General features: G+C 38.2%; 3 protein-coding genes across 3 annotated transcripts; all 3 read left to right on the top strand.

The window, feature by feature from the left end:
* Positions 1 to 345: 345 nt before the first annotated feature.
* Positions 346 to 2206, top strand: LOC144431461 (uncharacterized). The gene is made up of 2 exons (XM_078119615.1): positions 346 to 885; positions 1152 to 2206. Exons 1-2 carry the CDS (start codon positions 382 to 384, stop codon positions 1407 to 1409), a joined length of 762 nt encoding a protein of 253 aa, XP_077975741.1. The 5' UTR covers positions 346 to 381; the 3' UTR covers positions 1410 to 2206.
* A 2620-nt stretch (positions 2207 to 4826) lies between these two features.
* LOC120332202 (collectin-46-like) lies at positions 4827 to 5979 on the top strand. Its single transcript, XM_078119352.1, has 2 exons — positions 4827 to 5353; positions 5660 to 5979. Exons 1-2 carry the CDS (start codon positions 4850 to 4852, stop codon positions 5915 to 5917), a joined length of 762 nt encoding a protein of 253 aa, XP_077975478.1. The 5' UTR covers positions 4827 to 4849; the 3' UTR covers positions 5918 to 5979.
* A 4506-nt stretch (positions 5980 to 10485) lies between these two features.
* On the top strand, positions 10486 to 12525 carry LOC144431294 (uncharacterized). Its single transcript, XM_078119230.1, has 2 exons — positions 10486 to 11034; positions 11316 to 12525. The coding sequence occupies exons 1-2, from the start codon at positions 10531 to 10533 to the stop codon at positions 11571 to 11573; spliced, it is 762 nt and encodes a 253-aa protein (XP_077975356.1). The 5' UTR covers positions 10486 to 10530; the 3' UTR covers positions 11574 to 12525.
* Positions 12526 to 14166: the final 1641 nt, after the last annotated feature.

Here is a 14166-nt window from a genome sequence, read left to right as displayed (position 1 = left end):
TTGAAGTGTAGAATTAAGCACCAAGTTGCGCGTGGCCACAAACTTGCTCAGGGCCAGAGTTGCTATGACTATAACGAATTTTGCGATCAGCTAGTTATTTGTTTTCGGAAGCATAGACTTGATGGTGACCCAGCGGTTACGTGACTCAACCTACAGCGGCGACGAGTCCAGCAATCCTCTTGCACGTAACTATCTACGCATCTGATTTAAACCTGCGAAACCACGCAAGGTAATCACTGTTCCTAAAGCTTAGCCCGATGAGTCGCGCGAATTCTGATTGACTCATTGGATTTGGTGAAACCAGCCAGACGAAAATTAAATGATTGAATTATTTCATGTTTTTATTGTTCGCAGTTATTGTAATTAAAAAATAGCAACGTTATGTATTTGTTTTTTGCCGTTTTGATAACATTCTTCGCCGTAGTACGTGGTGATTCTGCATGTTCCGTGGAGTACGACACTAGTCTTGCAAAGCCTAAACTCTCATTTGAACTGGACTGGGATCTTCCTATTAGTCGTCCGGGAAGACCTGGTAAGCGAGGTGCAACAGGGCCCATAGGGCCAAAAGGTGCCCCGGGATCAGTGGGTCCGAAAGGGGGAATCGGAGCAAAGGGTGAGAGGGGACTTCAAGGACCAATTGGCCCCATTGGATTGACAGGTGATCGTGGCCCAAAAGGAGAAGTTCCCCAAGAAGTAATTACGAGATTTGAGGAACGAATAAAGGAATTAGAGGATAAATTTCAGCTACTCGATGACGGTTGGGTTACAATTGGAGGAAAATACAGATATTTATTTGGAGATTCAGTTCTCAATTGGCAAGCAGCAAAGTCTTTTTGTGAGTCGAAAAGTTCCAGACTAGCTGCAAAAGGAATGCGAGATACGCAGGTAATATATTTTGATTTGGTTTCTATTTTTTACTTTACGGATATTCCCGACTTATAGATGCTCATAAAATACTATTTTAAAAATCTTTCCGTGGCATTATTCAAACGTAAGCCTACGTCAACCTCAATAATTTCAGTCTCAACAATAAACTAGAGCAGTCGTTTATCTGAAATGCATTTACTAATTAATATTCAATCAGTCATTGCGTAAGCTTGTTTTGCGCACACATATTTTAAATCCTTGTAACGTGAATACATTATTGTCAGGTTCGAAAGCAAATTATAGAATTAGTTCGGAACAAACTCGGACGATATTGGATTGGACTGAATGATATACAACAAGAAGGAAGATATGTTTATTCGGACGGAGTTGTTGCTTCAAGCTCCAACACGCAGTTTATTTCGGGAGAACCAAATCATTCTGGAGATTGCTTGACAATTCAAACTAATCATGGTAACGTCGGTGTTGATGATACACCGTGTACCACTGCATATCCTGCTTTGTGCGAAAAAGATATTTTTTAGACTTATATCATAGAAATTGAAAACATTACTCTTCATCGGGTCTTACTACTTACTGAATACAGCGCGAAACACCGCAAAGAGCGCAAAACAGCGCAAAAGAGTGCGAAACAGCGCAAAATAGCGCGAAACAGCGCAAAAGAGAGGAAAACAGCGCGAAACAGAAGGAAACCAGCGCAAAACAGAGGGAAACAGCGCAAAACAGGAGACGCAGTCATTACCACCTCCTGCCACGAAAGAACCACGGCGCCTCTCGCCATGGTTTTATGGCGCTATTTCCGGCATATTTACAAGGTTATGTACCGGATTATAGGTCATCATGCGAAATTTTATCTACCTTTTTGGTGCTCCAGAAGTATGTGCAGCAATATGTCGCATAACCTGAATCCGCTACACACACACACACATACTATTTTCAGGTTGTGTTGTACTGGCTACATACGTTGGTTTGTGTTTTTAATTTGCTGCCGTGGTACTCCAACTCAAAACAAGGTGCCCCGAACTCATTGCAAAATTTTTTTTCTGCTTCACACTGTTTCCCTCTGTTTTGCGCTGTTTCCACACTGTTTTGCGCTGTTTCCCTCTGTTTTGCGCTGTTTCGCGCTGTTTTGCGCTCTTTGCGGTGTTTCGCGCTGTATTCAGTAAGTAGTAAGACCGTTCAGTAAGTAGTAAGACCGCTCTTCATCTAGATTTAGACTTTAGACTGCTCTATTGGTTGTTGTGATCTGTCAATTTTATCCAGGCAACTTCAGACACGTCTTCAGAAAGTAGTCTCAAAATAAATAGAGTTAAAGAAAGAATTTTAGGTGTATTTATTTCACTGTGCAGCTGATAGTTATCCTTTTTCCGAGACTGGGTAACGACAACAAGATCTGAAATAAACAAGTGCAAATATATGGACACAGTGGTCAAGTGAATACCGAGACATTAGCAAAATGACAGCCAATTGTTGCAACTGTGATAGGAGATGTCGCATAAAGTTGTATATCATACAACAGTGTTTGTGTGAATTTGAAAAAATTAAAAAAAGCGACATCTACCGTCATTGAGTGCTGAAAATTTTTCCACAGTAGCAACGATAGTTGGGGCTAACCATACTTCCATTTTGTGTCTAATATTCGAGAAATTCCAATGCAACGCTCACGTCCAGGCGCTAGGTTAGGCAATATGACTCTCAAAATCGGTAAACGACAGATGTATTAACAGCAACCGGAATGGAAAAAATTAACGTGCTTTTTGAATTTATCCATTATCTGATTGGTTCGATGCTAAATGGCTGCGGATAGGAGTCTTGATGACGTATATTAAAATAAATCTTACCACGAGTTATATTCATTTATTTGGCATATAAAAATTTGACATTTTTCTTCAAACTTAACTGCTTGTTTTTTACATTACTTATATAAATAATCATGTTCCATATTTTTTATACCCTTACGACCCTTCAAATATGTTCTCCGGGCTATAATTTCAGGTTAAATGACACTTGACATGCTTAGGCTATGTATTTAATCAAAGTTAAAAATTTTAAATTAAGTGTCGGACGTTTTTTTCCCATTTCTGTTTAGCCATTTAGCCATTTCTCCAGCCATTTAGCATCGAACCAATCAGATAATGGATAAATTCGAAAAGCACGTTAATTTTTTCCATTCCGGTTGCTGTTAATACATCTGTCGTTGCATTATCCAATAAACTATCCAGATGAAACTGTTATTTTTGTCTAGCGGCTCCACAATAGGAAGATTCTCATGCTTGGGTTGCAGCTAAAAGCTGATTTGTTTTAATACCGTGCTTAGCAAAGCGCACAAAATGTATAACTTATCTTTTTTAAAATATGATGACTCTTGAAATTTGCATGCTGGCTTCTCACATGATGAGGTAATTAGCCCTGTTTGTTGGTCATGTCAATAGTTTTTGGGAAATCAAGGAAGTAATATTGAGTCATCGCGTTCTGCATAATACCTACAGTTTTTTTTTAACCTGGAAAGTAAACTCTAGGACAGTGGCGGGCAAGGTTTTTGGACCAGGGGCAAAAAATTTACCTACCTAGCCTGGCGGGCTATGTAAGTGTGACTTATAATATTACATTTTAGGAACAATATTTACAGTGTTACAAAAGAAAAAGTGGGTAACAATAAGCCTCGTGCCAAAACTAAATTTAATCCCAATCTCATCAAAATTCTTGAGCTATTTTTAGCTCATCTTCAAAATTTGGTTTTAGTTTGGTGGTGGCAGCATCAAGCGGGTCAGATTGAACTCCCCAACGGGCCGTAGTTCGCCCATGTCTGCTCTATAAGTAAGAACAAGTACAAATTTGGGGCTCCGGAAGTATGTACACCAAGATGGCGCACAACCTGAACATAGTATGTGTACCAGGTTAGGGTTCAGGTTGTGCGCCATGTTGGTGAACATACTTCAAGAGCGCCCAAATTTGTTTACTCCTCTAATTAGCCTACTGTACTTTGGATAGGAATTATATATTTATTCCAGGGTAAAGGGAAAATAGAGGGAAAAAGAGGGTAGACCCAAAAATTAATGGAAGAGGTAACTCGGATATTAAAAAGACTGCAAAATCGAATCTTGATGCACTCTTTTTAACCAGACTATGACATAAAAAATATTTTCAGAATTGCTTTCTTTCCTCTGAACATTATTTTTTTGGTATTTTCTGTAAGTAACGGCAACTGTTAGTTTATTAAGAAGCTTGATGGCTTTATTTTTTCAAAAAAATTGGCTCAAGCAAGGTGAAGCGCACTTACTAAGAAACAAAGGAAACTTATCTCCTAGCTAAGTCACGGCGACAGCTGAATAGCCAAGAGCTACTGTGACGATAAAAAATTGAACTTAGAATTGCGCATAAGTAAACACCGATATTGATCTCCCAGCGGAGTTGCGCGCGACCACTAAATTGCTCGGAGGCAAGAGCTGCTATGACTATAACAAATTATAGCATATTAGGTTGTAAACCGCATATAACTGACGCTTTTGGACACTCACGAGACAGATATTGTCGATGAGCAAGGTAAAGGGAATCAACTTGACGTGTTTTGTCGATAAGACGGCTCAATCACATGACGAAGCCCGGACTATCGTCCGGTTACCAAACCATGTCGGGTTTAAGATTAGTTAGCCAGTTATTTGTTTTCGGAGGCATGAACTTGATGGCGAGGAAGCCGTAACCGATCAGCGGTTACGCAAGTCACCGTACGGTGACGAGGATTCCGTCAATCCTCTCGCACATAACTATCCCCGCGTGGGATTCAAACCAGCGAACCCACGCAAGGTAATCAGAGGTGCGATGGCGAGCGTTTTCGTAACGCTTAGCCTGATGTGCCACGTCAATTCTAAGTCAACTAATTGTATATGGTGAAACCAGTCAGACGAGAATTGAATTATTTCATGTTTCATGTTTGCAGTTATTGTAATCAAAAAATAGCAACATTATGTATTTGTTTGTTGCCGTTTTGATAACATTTTGCGCTGTAGTGCATGGTGATTCTGCGTGTTCGGTGGAGTACGACACTACTCTTGCAAAGCCTAAACTCTCATTTGAACTCGATTGGGATCTTCCTATTGGTCGTCCGGGAAGACCTGGTAAGCGAGGTGCAACAGGGCCCATAGGGCCAAAAGGTGCTCCGGGACCAGTGGGTCCGAAAGGGGGAATTGGAACAAAGGGTGAGAGAGGCCTTCGGGGACCTATTGGCCCTATTGGATTGCCAGGTGATCGTGGCCCAAAAGGAGAGGTTCCCCAAGAAGTAATTACGACGTTTGAGGAACGAATAAAGGAATTAGAGGATAAATTTCAGTTACTTGATGACGGTTGGGTTACAACTGGAGGAAAATACAGATATTTGTTTGGAGATTCAGTAATCAATTGGGAAGCAGCGAAGTCTTTTTGTGAGGCGAAAAGTTCTAGACTAGCTGCAAAAGGAATGCGTGATACGCAGGTAGGCTATTACTTTTTTGACTTGGTTACTTTATTGGACACGGTAGTGGACATAACGATCGTTTTGTTATCATATTGTTTTTTGTCACAGAAAAAATCGCTTTTCTCTTTGATTACTGGACCAATCGCTTTGCAATTTTCAGTGCTCGAAGATTAAATTTTTTGCTAGAAGGCTATTACTTTTATTTGTTTCAAATATAGCCCTATCTATTAAAGTAGGACAGTCGTTTATCCGTCTTGCCATAACTAATATTCAATCAGTCAGTTTATATTGTGAATCCTTGTAACGTGAATACATTATTGTCAGGTTCGAAAGCAAATTATAGAATTGGTTCGGAACAAACTCGGACGATATTGGATTGGACTGAATGATATACAACAAGAAGGAAGATATGTTTATTCGGACGGAGTTATTGCTTCAAACTCCAACACTCAGTTTATTTCGGGAGAACCAAATCATTCTGGAGATTGCTTGTCATTTCAAACTACTCATAATAGAGTCGGCGTTGATGATGTACCGTGTACTGCTACATATCCTGCTTTGTGTGAAAAAGATATTTTTTAGACTTGTATCATAAAAATTGAATACATTCTTCTTCTTCATCTAGAACAGTGGTTCTTAAACTGGGGGGGGGGCGCGAGGGGGCACAAGATGAAATCGGAAATTTACATGTAACGGCTCCTGAAACGGTCTCCACGTTCGTTAAAAATACCGGCTTTTTCGTGGTATAATACATTTTTCTGTCTGGTAATAACTACAATCATTCAAAATGTCTCTCTATTTTAATTCATTTGTGTTCAAGGTAACTCGCGGTTGCGGCGACTCATGTCAAAATAAACTCATTACCGATCTAAAATACCACGCCAATCCGCGGACATATTAAAGTGTGACCAACTACCCGATTATATTTAGTTTTGATATATATTGCACTCATGCGAATTCGTTGTCTTCATTAGAAAGATCTGGTATAATATCCCAGAAAGTATATTCAATTTAGTACAATTAAAATACATATTCATCGACTCCAAATCCCCGCGGTACGGATCCTGAGTCAGTCCTCGAGATTACGCCAGTCGCTATAAGAGCCGACTTTGTCAACGGATATGTAATGGTTTTCCTGTTGAATAAAATATTCAATCCATGACCGATATACTTATTTGAAATGGTTGCTTTATTCATTTAATTGTGATAAATTAAATCTGCGATTGCGTCGATAAAATGAAAGCACCACTACTCCAAAATACCACGGTAACCATAAAAATGTGTGGCAAAGTGCCCGATTACATTTTGTTTTGATTTGTATTCTTGCCAATTTCACCATTATGAGCTGTCCCTGCAACTCCTACTCCGCTCTATTGCAATGCTCGATTAATTTTAACACCGTTACAGAAATTCCTTAGTCTTCGATAAAATCCCACGCAGTAAAATTTTTTTCAAGTCGGTAGTTTTAGAACACTACTGGTGTGCCGCAGGCACAAGGAATTTATAAGATTTGCAATGTCTAAGAATGTGTTTTTAATCTGTCGCGGTCCACCCCAAAACAAAACTCATGGTGTTTTCCGTTTTATTTTTAGTATTTTATAATCTCGCTTTTACAATAAAGAAATATTTGGTTGCAGATTCACTACTTTATTCTATCTTTAGCGTTGTCGCTGATGATTATATAATAAAAACTAACTCGTTTTCCTCAGAGGTGTCATGGTTCCATTCGAGCACAAAAAAAGTAATTATAATCGTCTTCGCGACACAAGAATATGTCGAGGGAAATTTCTGATTTAAGGAGATTAAACACCTAAGTTAAGATTTTTACAGCTTAAATAGCACGCCACGCTTACGAAAACAATCGAGATTTAAACAAAATGCAATTGCAAACGCCTTAGCGACTTTATTTTTCAGCGGTCAAGGGTCGGGGAAACGTCCACAAGCATAATAACTATTAAAAAATGAACTGCTTTTAAATTTACATGAATTCATTTGTACTTCTCCATTTTGTTTGAAACGTTAGGCAAGCCAAGAAGTCTGTAATATTAGCTTATTTTTAACACACAGTAAATAATTTTGGCATCGCTCAATAGTGAGGAATTAAACAAATTTTACGTGTTTAGTTTTACTTTAAAATTAGTTTGATTTTACCAGGTATTGCAAACTGAGGGGGAAAACGAAAATGTATGATGACCAACAATTATTTGGCTTTATACATACGACAGTGAATGGCGAAGTTGTACTCCGAAGCGTTTTATGCCTAAACAATCTGAGCAATGACGCTATGAGACCAACACTATTATAGCGCCATCTTAATATATAGCAACCTGCCCATCACAAAAGCATTTTTTCAAAGCAAAAAGAGGGGGGGAGCGAAGTTTGTAAAAATTTTCAAAGGGGGGCGCGGCTCAAAAAGTTTGAGAACCACTGCTCTAGAATTTGGACTTCTCTATTGGCTGTCGTGGTCTGTCAAGTTTATCCAGAGTTATCAGAAAGTGGTCTCAAAATAAATAGAGATAAAGAAAGAATTTTTGGTGTATTTATTTCATCGTGTCGCCGATAAATCTTTTTCGAGATAAGGTAGCGACAAATGGCCAAAACAAACAACCTTAAATAAATGGACATGGTGGTCAAGAGAATACCGCGACATTAGCCAAATGACAGCCCATTGTAGCAACAGTAATAGATGTCATGTAAAGTTGTAAAAAGCAACATCTTCCGTCATCGAGTGCTGAAGGATTTAGGTCGGTAGCAACGATAGTTGGTGCTAAACTATCCATACGTCCATTTCGTGTCTAATATTCGAGAAATTCAATGCAATGCTCACGTCCCAAGTGCTAGGGTAGGCAATATGACTCTCAAAATCGGTAAAACGATGGGCATAATACCAACCGAAATGAAAAAAATTAACGTGTTTTTTATTCAATTTATCTATTGCCTGATTGGTTCAATGCTACATGATTGCGAGTAAGTGCCTTGGTGATTACGTGTCGCATTTATTTCACCACGAGTTATATTCATCTATTTGGCATATAAAAATTTTATATTTTTTCTTTATTCTTAACTGCTTGTTTTTTTTTACATTACTTATATGAATATTCATGTTCTATATTTTTTTTTATAATCTTCGACCTTTAGCACGGATGAGGTTGACGCAGAAGCTTTGAAAATCAATTTTTCGAATCTAAATTTCAGATCAATGACACTTGGCATGCCTCTTTTTTCCTTTTTTATATCCAATAAACTATCCAGATATAAACCACATGTTTTGTTTTAGGGGCCATTGGGGAGAATTTCCTGCTTGTTGCAGTTAAAGCCAGATTTGTTCTAAGATCATGTTAAATGAAACTCACTAAATGTAGAATTTAACTTTTCTTTAAATATGATGACTCTTGAAATTGGCATACTGGCTCATCACATGATGAGGTAATTAGCCCTGTCTGTTGGCCATGTCAATCGTTTATGCTTTTGGGGAAATCGAAGAAATAATATTGAGTCATCGCTTTCTGTATAATCCATACAGTTTTAACCTGGAAAGTAAGCTCTAGGACATGGGTGGGCAAGGTTTTGGACCAGGGGTCAAGAAGTTTGCCTGCCTAGACTGGCGGGTTATGTAAATGTGACTTATAATGTTACATTTTAGGAACAATATTTACACTGTTATAAAAGAAAAAGTGGGTAACAATGAGCCTCGTTCCAAAACTAAATTTAATCCCAATCTCAACAAAATTCTTGAGCTATTTTTAGCTCATCTTCAAAATTTGGTTTTAGTTTGGTAGTGGCAGCATCAAGCGGGTCAGATTGAACTACGCAACCGGCCGTAGTTCGCCCATGTCTGCTCTAGGAGTACGAACAAGTACAAATTTGTTTACTCCTCTAATTAGCCTACTGTACTTTGAATAGAAATTATATTTTTATTCCGGGGATTAAGCTGTTGATGGGCGCCAGATGTTTCCAGTCACTTCTTTGCTCCTGTTTTTTTATTGGCCTTAGCTACTGCCTTGGTTTCTTTCACATTTCTGGCCTTTTTGGTAGTTTCCTTGATTTTTATTCCGGGGAAGCCGATAAAAGGGGTAATCACGTGGCGAACTAAGGCATTTCGTCCAGTTACCAGTCCGTGTCGGGTGTGGGATTGGTTAGCCAGTTATTTGTCTCAGATGCGTGGACTCGGGCTGAGGTTTATAAAGTCTATTTTGGTGGAAATTGATATGGACTTGAAAGGTGAACGACACAAAATTTAATGGAGGAGGTAACTCGGATATTCAAAAGACTGCAAAATCGAATCTTGATGCACTCTTTTTAACCAGACTATGATATAAAAAATATTTTCAAAGTTGCCTTCTTTCCTCCGAACATCATTCTTTTGGTATTTTCTGTGAGTGACGGCAACTGTTAGTTAAGAAGCTTGAGGGCTTTATTTTCTCACGGATATTGGCGCAAGCAAGGTCAAGCGCGCTCACTCAGAAATAAGGAAGACTGATGTCGTATCAATGTAACGGGCGACCGCTGAATAGCCAAGAGCTACCGTGACGATAAAGAATTAAAGCTTAGAATTGCGCATAAGTAAACACCGAGATTGCATTCTCTGTGGAGTTGAGCGCGACAACTAAATTGCTCAGAGGCAAGAGCTGCTATGACTATAACGAATTATAGCACATTATAATTATATTGCGGATCAGTAAATACCGATTGACGTGAGGCTTCAAGCAATTCAGGCTAATACGATGAGGACAACAATTATGAGGTTGTAAACAGCATATAACTGACGCTTTCAGACACTCACGAGACAGATATTATCGATGAGCAAGGTAGAAGGAAACAACTTGACTTGATTTGAACTTTTAAGTCATTGACGTTATGTGTTAGGCCTTATGTCCGGGGTGAATGAATTTGATAAGACGCCTCAATCATATTACGAAACACGGACTATCGTCCGGTTACCAAACCATGTCGAGTATGGGATTAGTTAGCCAGTTATTTGTTTTTGGAAGCATGGACTTGATGGTGGAGGAAGCATTAAACGACCAGCGGTTACGCGAACCCCCTACGGCGGTGAGGAGTCCAGCAATCCTCTCGCATGTAACTATCCACGTATGGGATTAGATCAGATGAAACCAGTCAGACAAGAATTGAATGATTGAATTATTTCATGTTTTTATTGTTTGCAGTTATTGTAATGAAAAAATAGCAACATTATGTATTTGTTTCTTGCCGTTTTGATACCATTCTGCGCCGTAGTGCATGGTGATTCTGCGTGTTCGGTGGAGTACGACACTACTCTTGCAAAGCCTAAACTCTCATTTGAACTCGACTGGGATCTTCCTATTGGTCGTCCGGGAAGACCTGGTAAGCGAGGTGCAACAGGGCCCATAGGGCCGAAAGGTGCCCCGGGACCAGTGGGTCCGAAAGGGGGAATCGGAGCAAAGGGTGAGAGGGGACTTCGAGGACCTATTGGACCCATTGGATTGACAGGTGATCGTGGCCCAATAGGAGAAGTTCCCCAAGAAGTAATTACGAGATTTGAGGAACGAATAAAGGAATTAGAGGTTAAATTTCAGCTACTTGATGACGGTTGGGTTACGATTGGAGGAAAATACAGATATTTATTTGGAGATTCAGTTCTCAATTGGCAAGCAGCAAAGTCTTTTTGTCAGTCGAAAAGTTCTAAACTAGCTGCAAAGGGAATGCGAGATACACGGGTATTATTTTTATATTTGGTTTCTTGTTTAGTCTACGGACATTCCCGATTTATAGATGATGCCCATAAAATGCTATTTTGAAAACATTTCAGAATTTTTCCATGACATTGTCCTAACGTGGTTCCATGTAAATCTTGATAAGTTTGGCCTTAAATAGTAAAGTGGGGCAGTCCTTTATTTGACTTGCAATACCTAATATTCAATTAGCAATTAAATATTCTTGTTTTCCGCATACGTATTTCATGTTTCTAATCCTTGTAACGTGAATACATTCTTGTCAGGTTCGAAAGCAAATTATAGAATTGGTTCGGAACAAACTCGGACGATATTGGATTGGACTGAATGATATACAACAAGAAGGAAGATATGTTTATTCGGACGGAGTTGTTGCTTCAAGCTTCAACACGCAGTTTATCTCGGGAGAACCGAATCATTCTGGAGATTGCTTGTCAATTCAAACTACTCATAATAAAGTCGGTGTTGATGATACATCATGTACCGTCACATATCCTGCTCTGTGCGAAAAAGATATTTTTTAGGAATTGAAAACATTATTTTTCATCTATTTTTCTTCTCCATTGCTTGTTGCGCGGTTATTTCCCTACAACCCCCCTCCTCCCCTTATTTTCAGGTGTGACAACATACTTTAAATTCTTAACGTAAATAAAAATGTATTCGAATATTCAAAAAGTGGTTTACATGCCGGTGAAGATGATCAGTCAAATACCTAACACATTTTTATAAGTTACACATAGTTTTATCACTATTACCAAAATATCACCGCCTAAATTTGGAATCCCCCCTCCCCCCTTTTCCTCGCCATTTAAGGTGTATTCTTTCATTCCATCATGCAGCCGGCAGTTATCCCGTTTTCGAGATAGGTAAACGACAAATAGGTCTAAAACAAACAAGCTCAAATATATGCGGTGGTCAAGTGAATACCAGAACATCAGCAAAATGCATGCTAGTTGTATGAGTTATAGCAGATGTCATAAAAGGTTGTGTGCCATATATCATGCAATAGTGTTCATGAGGATTTGAAAAACAATATGAAAAGGCTCATCATCGTTTGCTGAAAAGTTTGGGTCAGTAGCAACCGTAGTTGGTGCAGAACTATCTATGCGTCCACCCCGTATATACCGTGTATACAAAAATAAGACCTAGCTCGAATTTAAAATATGATTTTAATATAAGCCCTCCACTTAAGATAAGACCTAGTTGATAGCGCGATTTTTTTTTTTTTTTGATCTAGTCGATAGCAAGAAATCTCTCCTACACGTTTTAAATGAATAATCTGAAATGTGTGAGAGAGGAATGATATGGTCATTTTTGAACAATCTATGTTAGCCAGAATTTTTTTTAATGAAAACGTGTTATTTATATGTAAATGGATATCGGTTTTCATATTTTGTATATTTGAAAATATCGTTATTCTAGACTTTGTAATTTTGTTTTTGATATATGAAAATAAATGAAATCCCCCCAAAATAAGACCCAGTGTTATTTTTCGAGAGAAAGTTGAAATAAGACCCTGTCTTATTGCGAGGACACACGGTAATATTCGAGAAAATCCAATGCAATGCTCACGTTCTAAGTACTAGGGTAGGCAATATAACCCTCAAAATCGATAGAACGACGGGTGTATTTATAGCAACCGAAATGGAAAAAATTAACATGCTTTTTGAATTTATCTATTATCTGATTGGTTCACTGATACATGGTTGCGAATGAGAGCCTCGATGACGTAGCCACGTGTCGCACCCTAACGTTGACGATTTTTAGAAATTTTTAAAAACGAGTAGTCAACATAAATATTAAAAATGAAATGAGAAAAAAAACGCAATATTTCATAAACTTCATATCCATTGGGCAACAGGTACTTAAAATATCGATTATTGTGTATCGTTATCAAAAACATAAGTATGTTTTTTGTTGCAGCTGGTGTCAAGTAGGCATCGGGCCATAATAGATTCGGCTTGGGCTATTATAGACTCAATATTTTTAAAATAATTTTTCCACAACTCACGTCTGATTAGACTTAGTCCAAGACAAACACAAAAAAGTTGGAAATTGTCACAAGTGCTTGTGAAATTCGTCATGTCGTTACAATCGAAGACTAATTTAACCCTCTGCGGGATATGATTTGAATGGTGTGCTCGCTTTTATAACGAAATTTCATTAGTTTGGCATGACAATCTCAGTTACCTGGATCGCGAACAGTATATTATGCAGATATAGAATGGTATTGCTAAGATTTAATGGTAAGCTTTAAAATAGTGTAAATACTCAGGACACCTACTTGGAGTGAAAAAAAAAATGAAGCATACAGTACCGAATAAAAAAGGTTCAGTTTTTTAATTCAAAATCCAATTTCCAAATGGATAAAAAGCAACAATTATAAATTATAAGTTAAATCAGACAGGAGAAGCGCGTCGAGAAGTATTAAATAATGGAGTCAGCAACGATTAGTAAAGTTCTATTGCGCCAAAAAATAAAATCAGTCGTAATCGTCGTAGAGTAATATGGACCTCTATTCAGAATCATTTGCGAGAAAACCATTTCCGTGATAATCAATTTCTATAAAAAGCAGAATATGGATATAGTACTCCTACCAAATTCCTGAAGTTTCATATGTGTATATATATTCTAATCATAGTATAGCATGGAATACTACACACCACTAGTCCAAATGCACTAAAACGGCCGTTTTAGCAGAAGGTGACTATACATACTCTCTTCCAGGCACCCTTCAACTTATTGTGACGTCATTAATGCATACCTGAAAAGGGGAAACATCCACGAAATAGTTAGTTCGCCGATATCTTATTTTGTCAGTGCCACATTCGCGATTCTCATTTGAAATTCCAGATTTATTTACTGACGATTTTGATTAGTGTGTTTTCGTCTTCGCAAGTACGTTAATTTCATATTTTAAACTCTAAACGGGAAGGTGAAAATACATCACAAGTTTGGTGTAAGTTTAATTTGTTTTAATTGAACAAAATCCTATTTAAAATCCAAAATGAGAAAGTCGTTTTTCTTGAGTGTATTGCAATCAAACACGACAGCTACTCTACTATTGTCTTTCACATGTCCGCCTCGGGTCAAATAGAATGAGGCTTAATAACATGG

Source organism: Styela clava, chromosome 13 (genome assembly GCF_964204865.1).
Source record: "Styela clava chromosome 13, kaStyClav1.hap1.2, whole genome shotgun sequence".
Taxonomy (NCBI): domain Eukaryota; kingdom Metazoa; phylum Chordata; class Ascidiacea; order Stolidobranchia; family Styelidae; genus Styela; species Styela clava.
This window is presented reverse-complemented; position numbering and strand designations above follow the sequence as displayed.

Excerpts from the sequence above, each read along its gene's own strand:
- LOC120332202 (XM_078119352.1), top strand. The coding sequence starts at position 4,850 with ATGTATTTGTTTGTTGCCGTTTTGATAACATTTTGCGCTGTAGTGCAT. Across the intron at positions 5,354-5,659 it reads AAGGAATGCGTGATACGCAG|GTTCGAAAGCAAATTATAGA; the intron begins GTAGGCTATTAC and ends CATTATTGTCAG.
- LOC144431294 (XM_078119230.1), top strand. The coding sequence starts at position 10,531 with ATGTATTTGTTTCTTGCCGTTTTGATACCATTCTGCGCCGTAGTGCAT. Across the intron at positions 11,035-11,315 it reads AGGGAATGCGAGATACACGG|GTTCGAAAGCAAATTATAGA; the intron begins GTATTATTTTTA and ends CATTCTTGTCAG.
- LOC144431461 (XM_078119615.1), top strand. The coding sequence starts at position 382 with ATGTATTTGTTTTTTGCCGTTTTGATAACATTCTTCGCCGTAGTACGT. Across the intron at positions 886-1,151 it reads AAGGAATGCGAGATACGCAG|GTTCGAAAGCAAATTATAGA; the intron begins GTAATATATTTT and ends CATTATTGTCAG.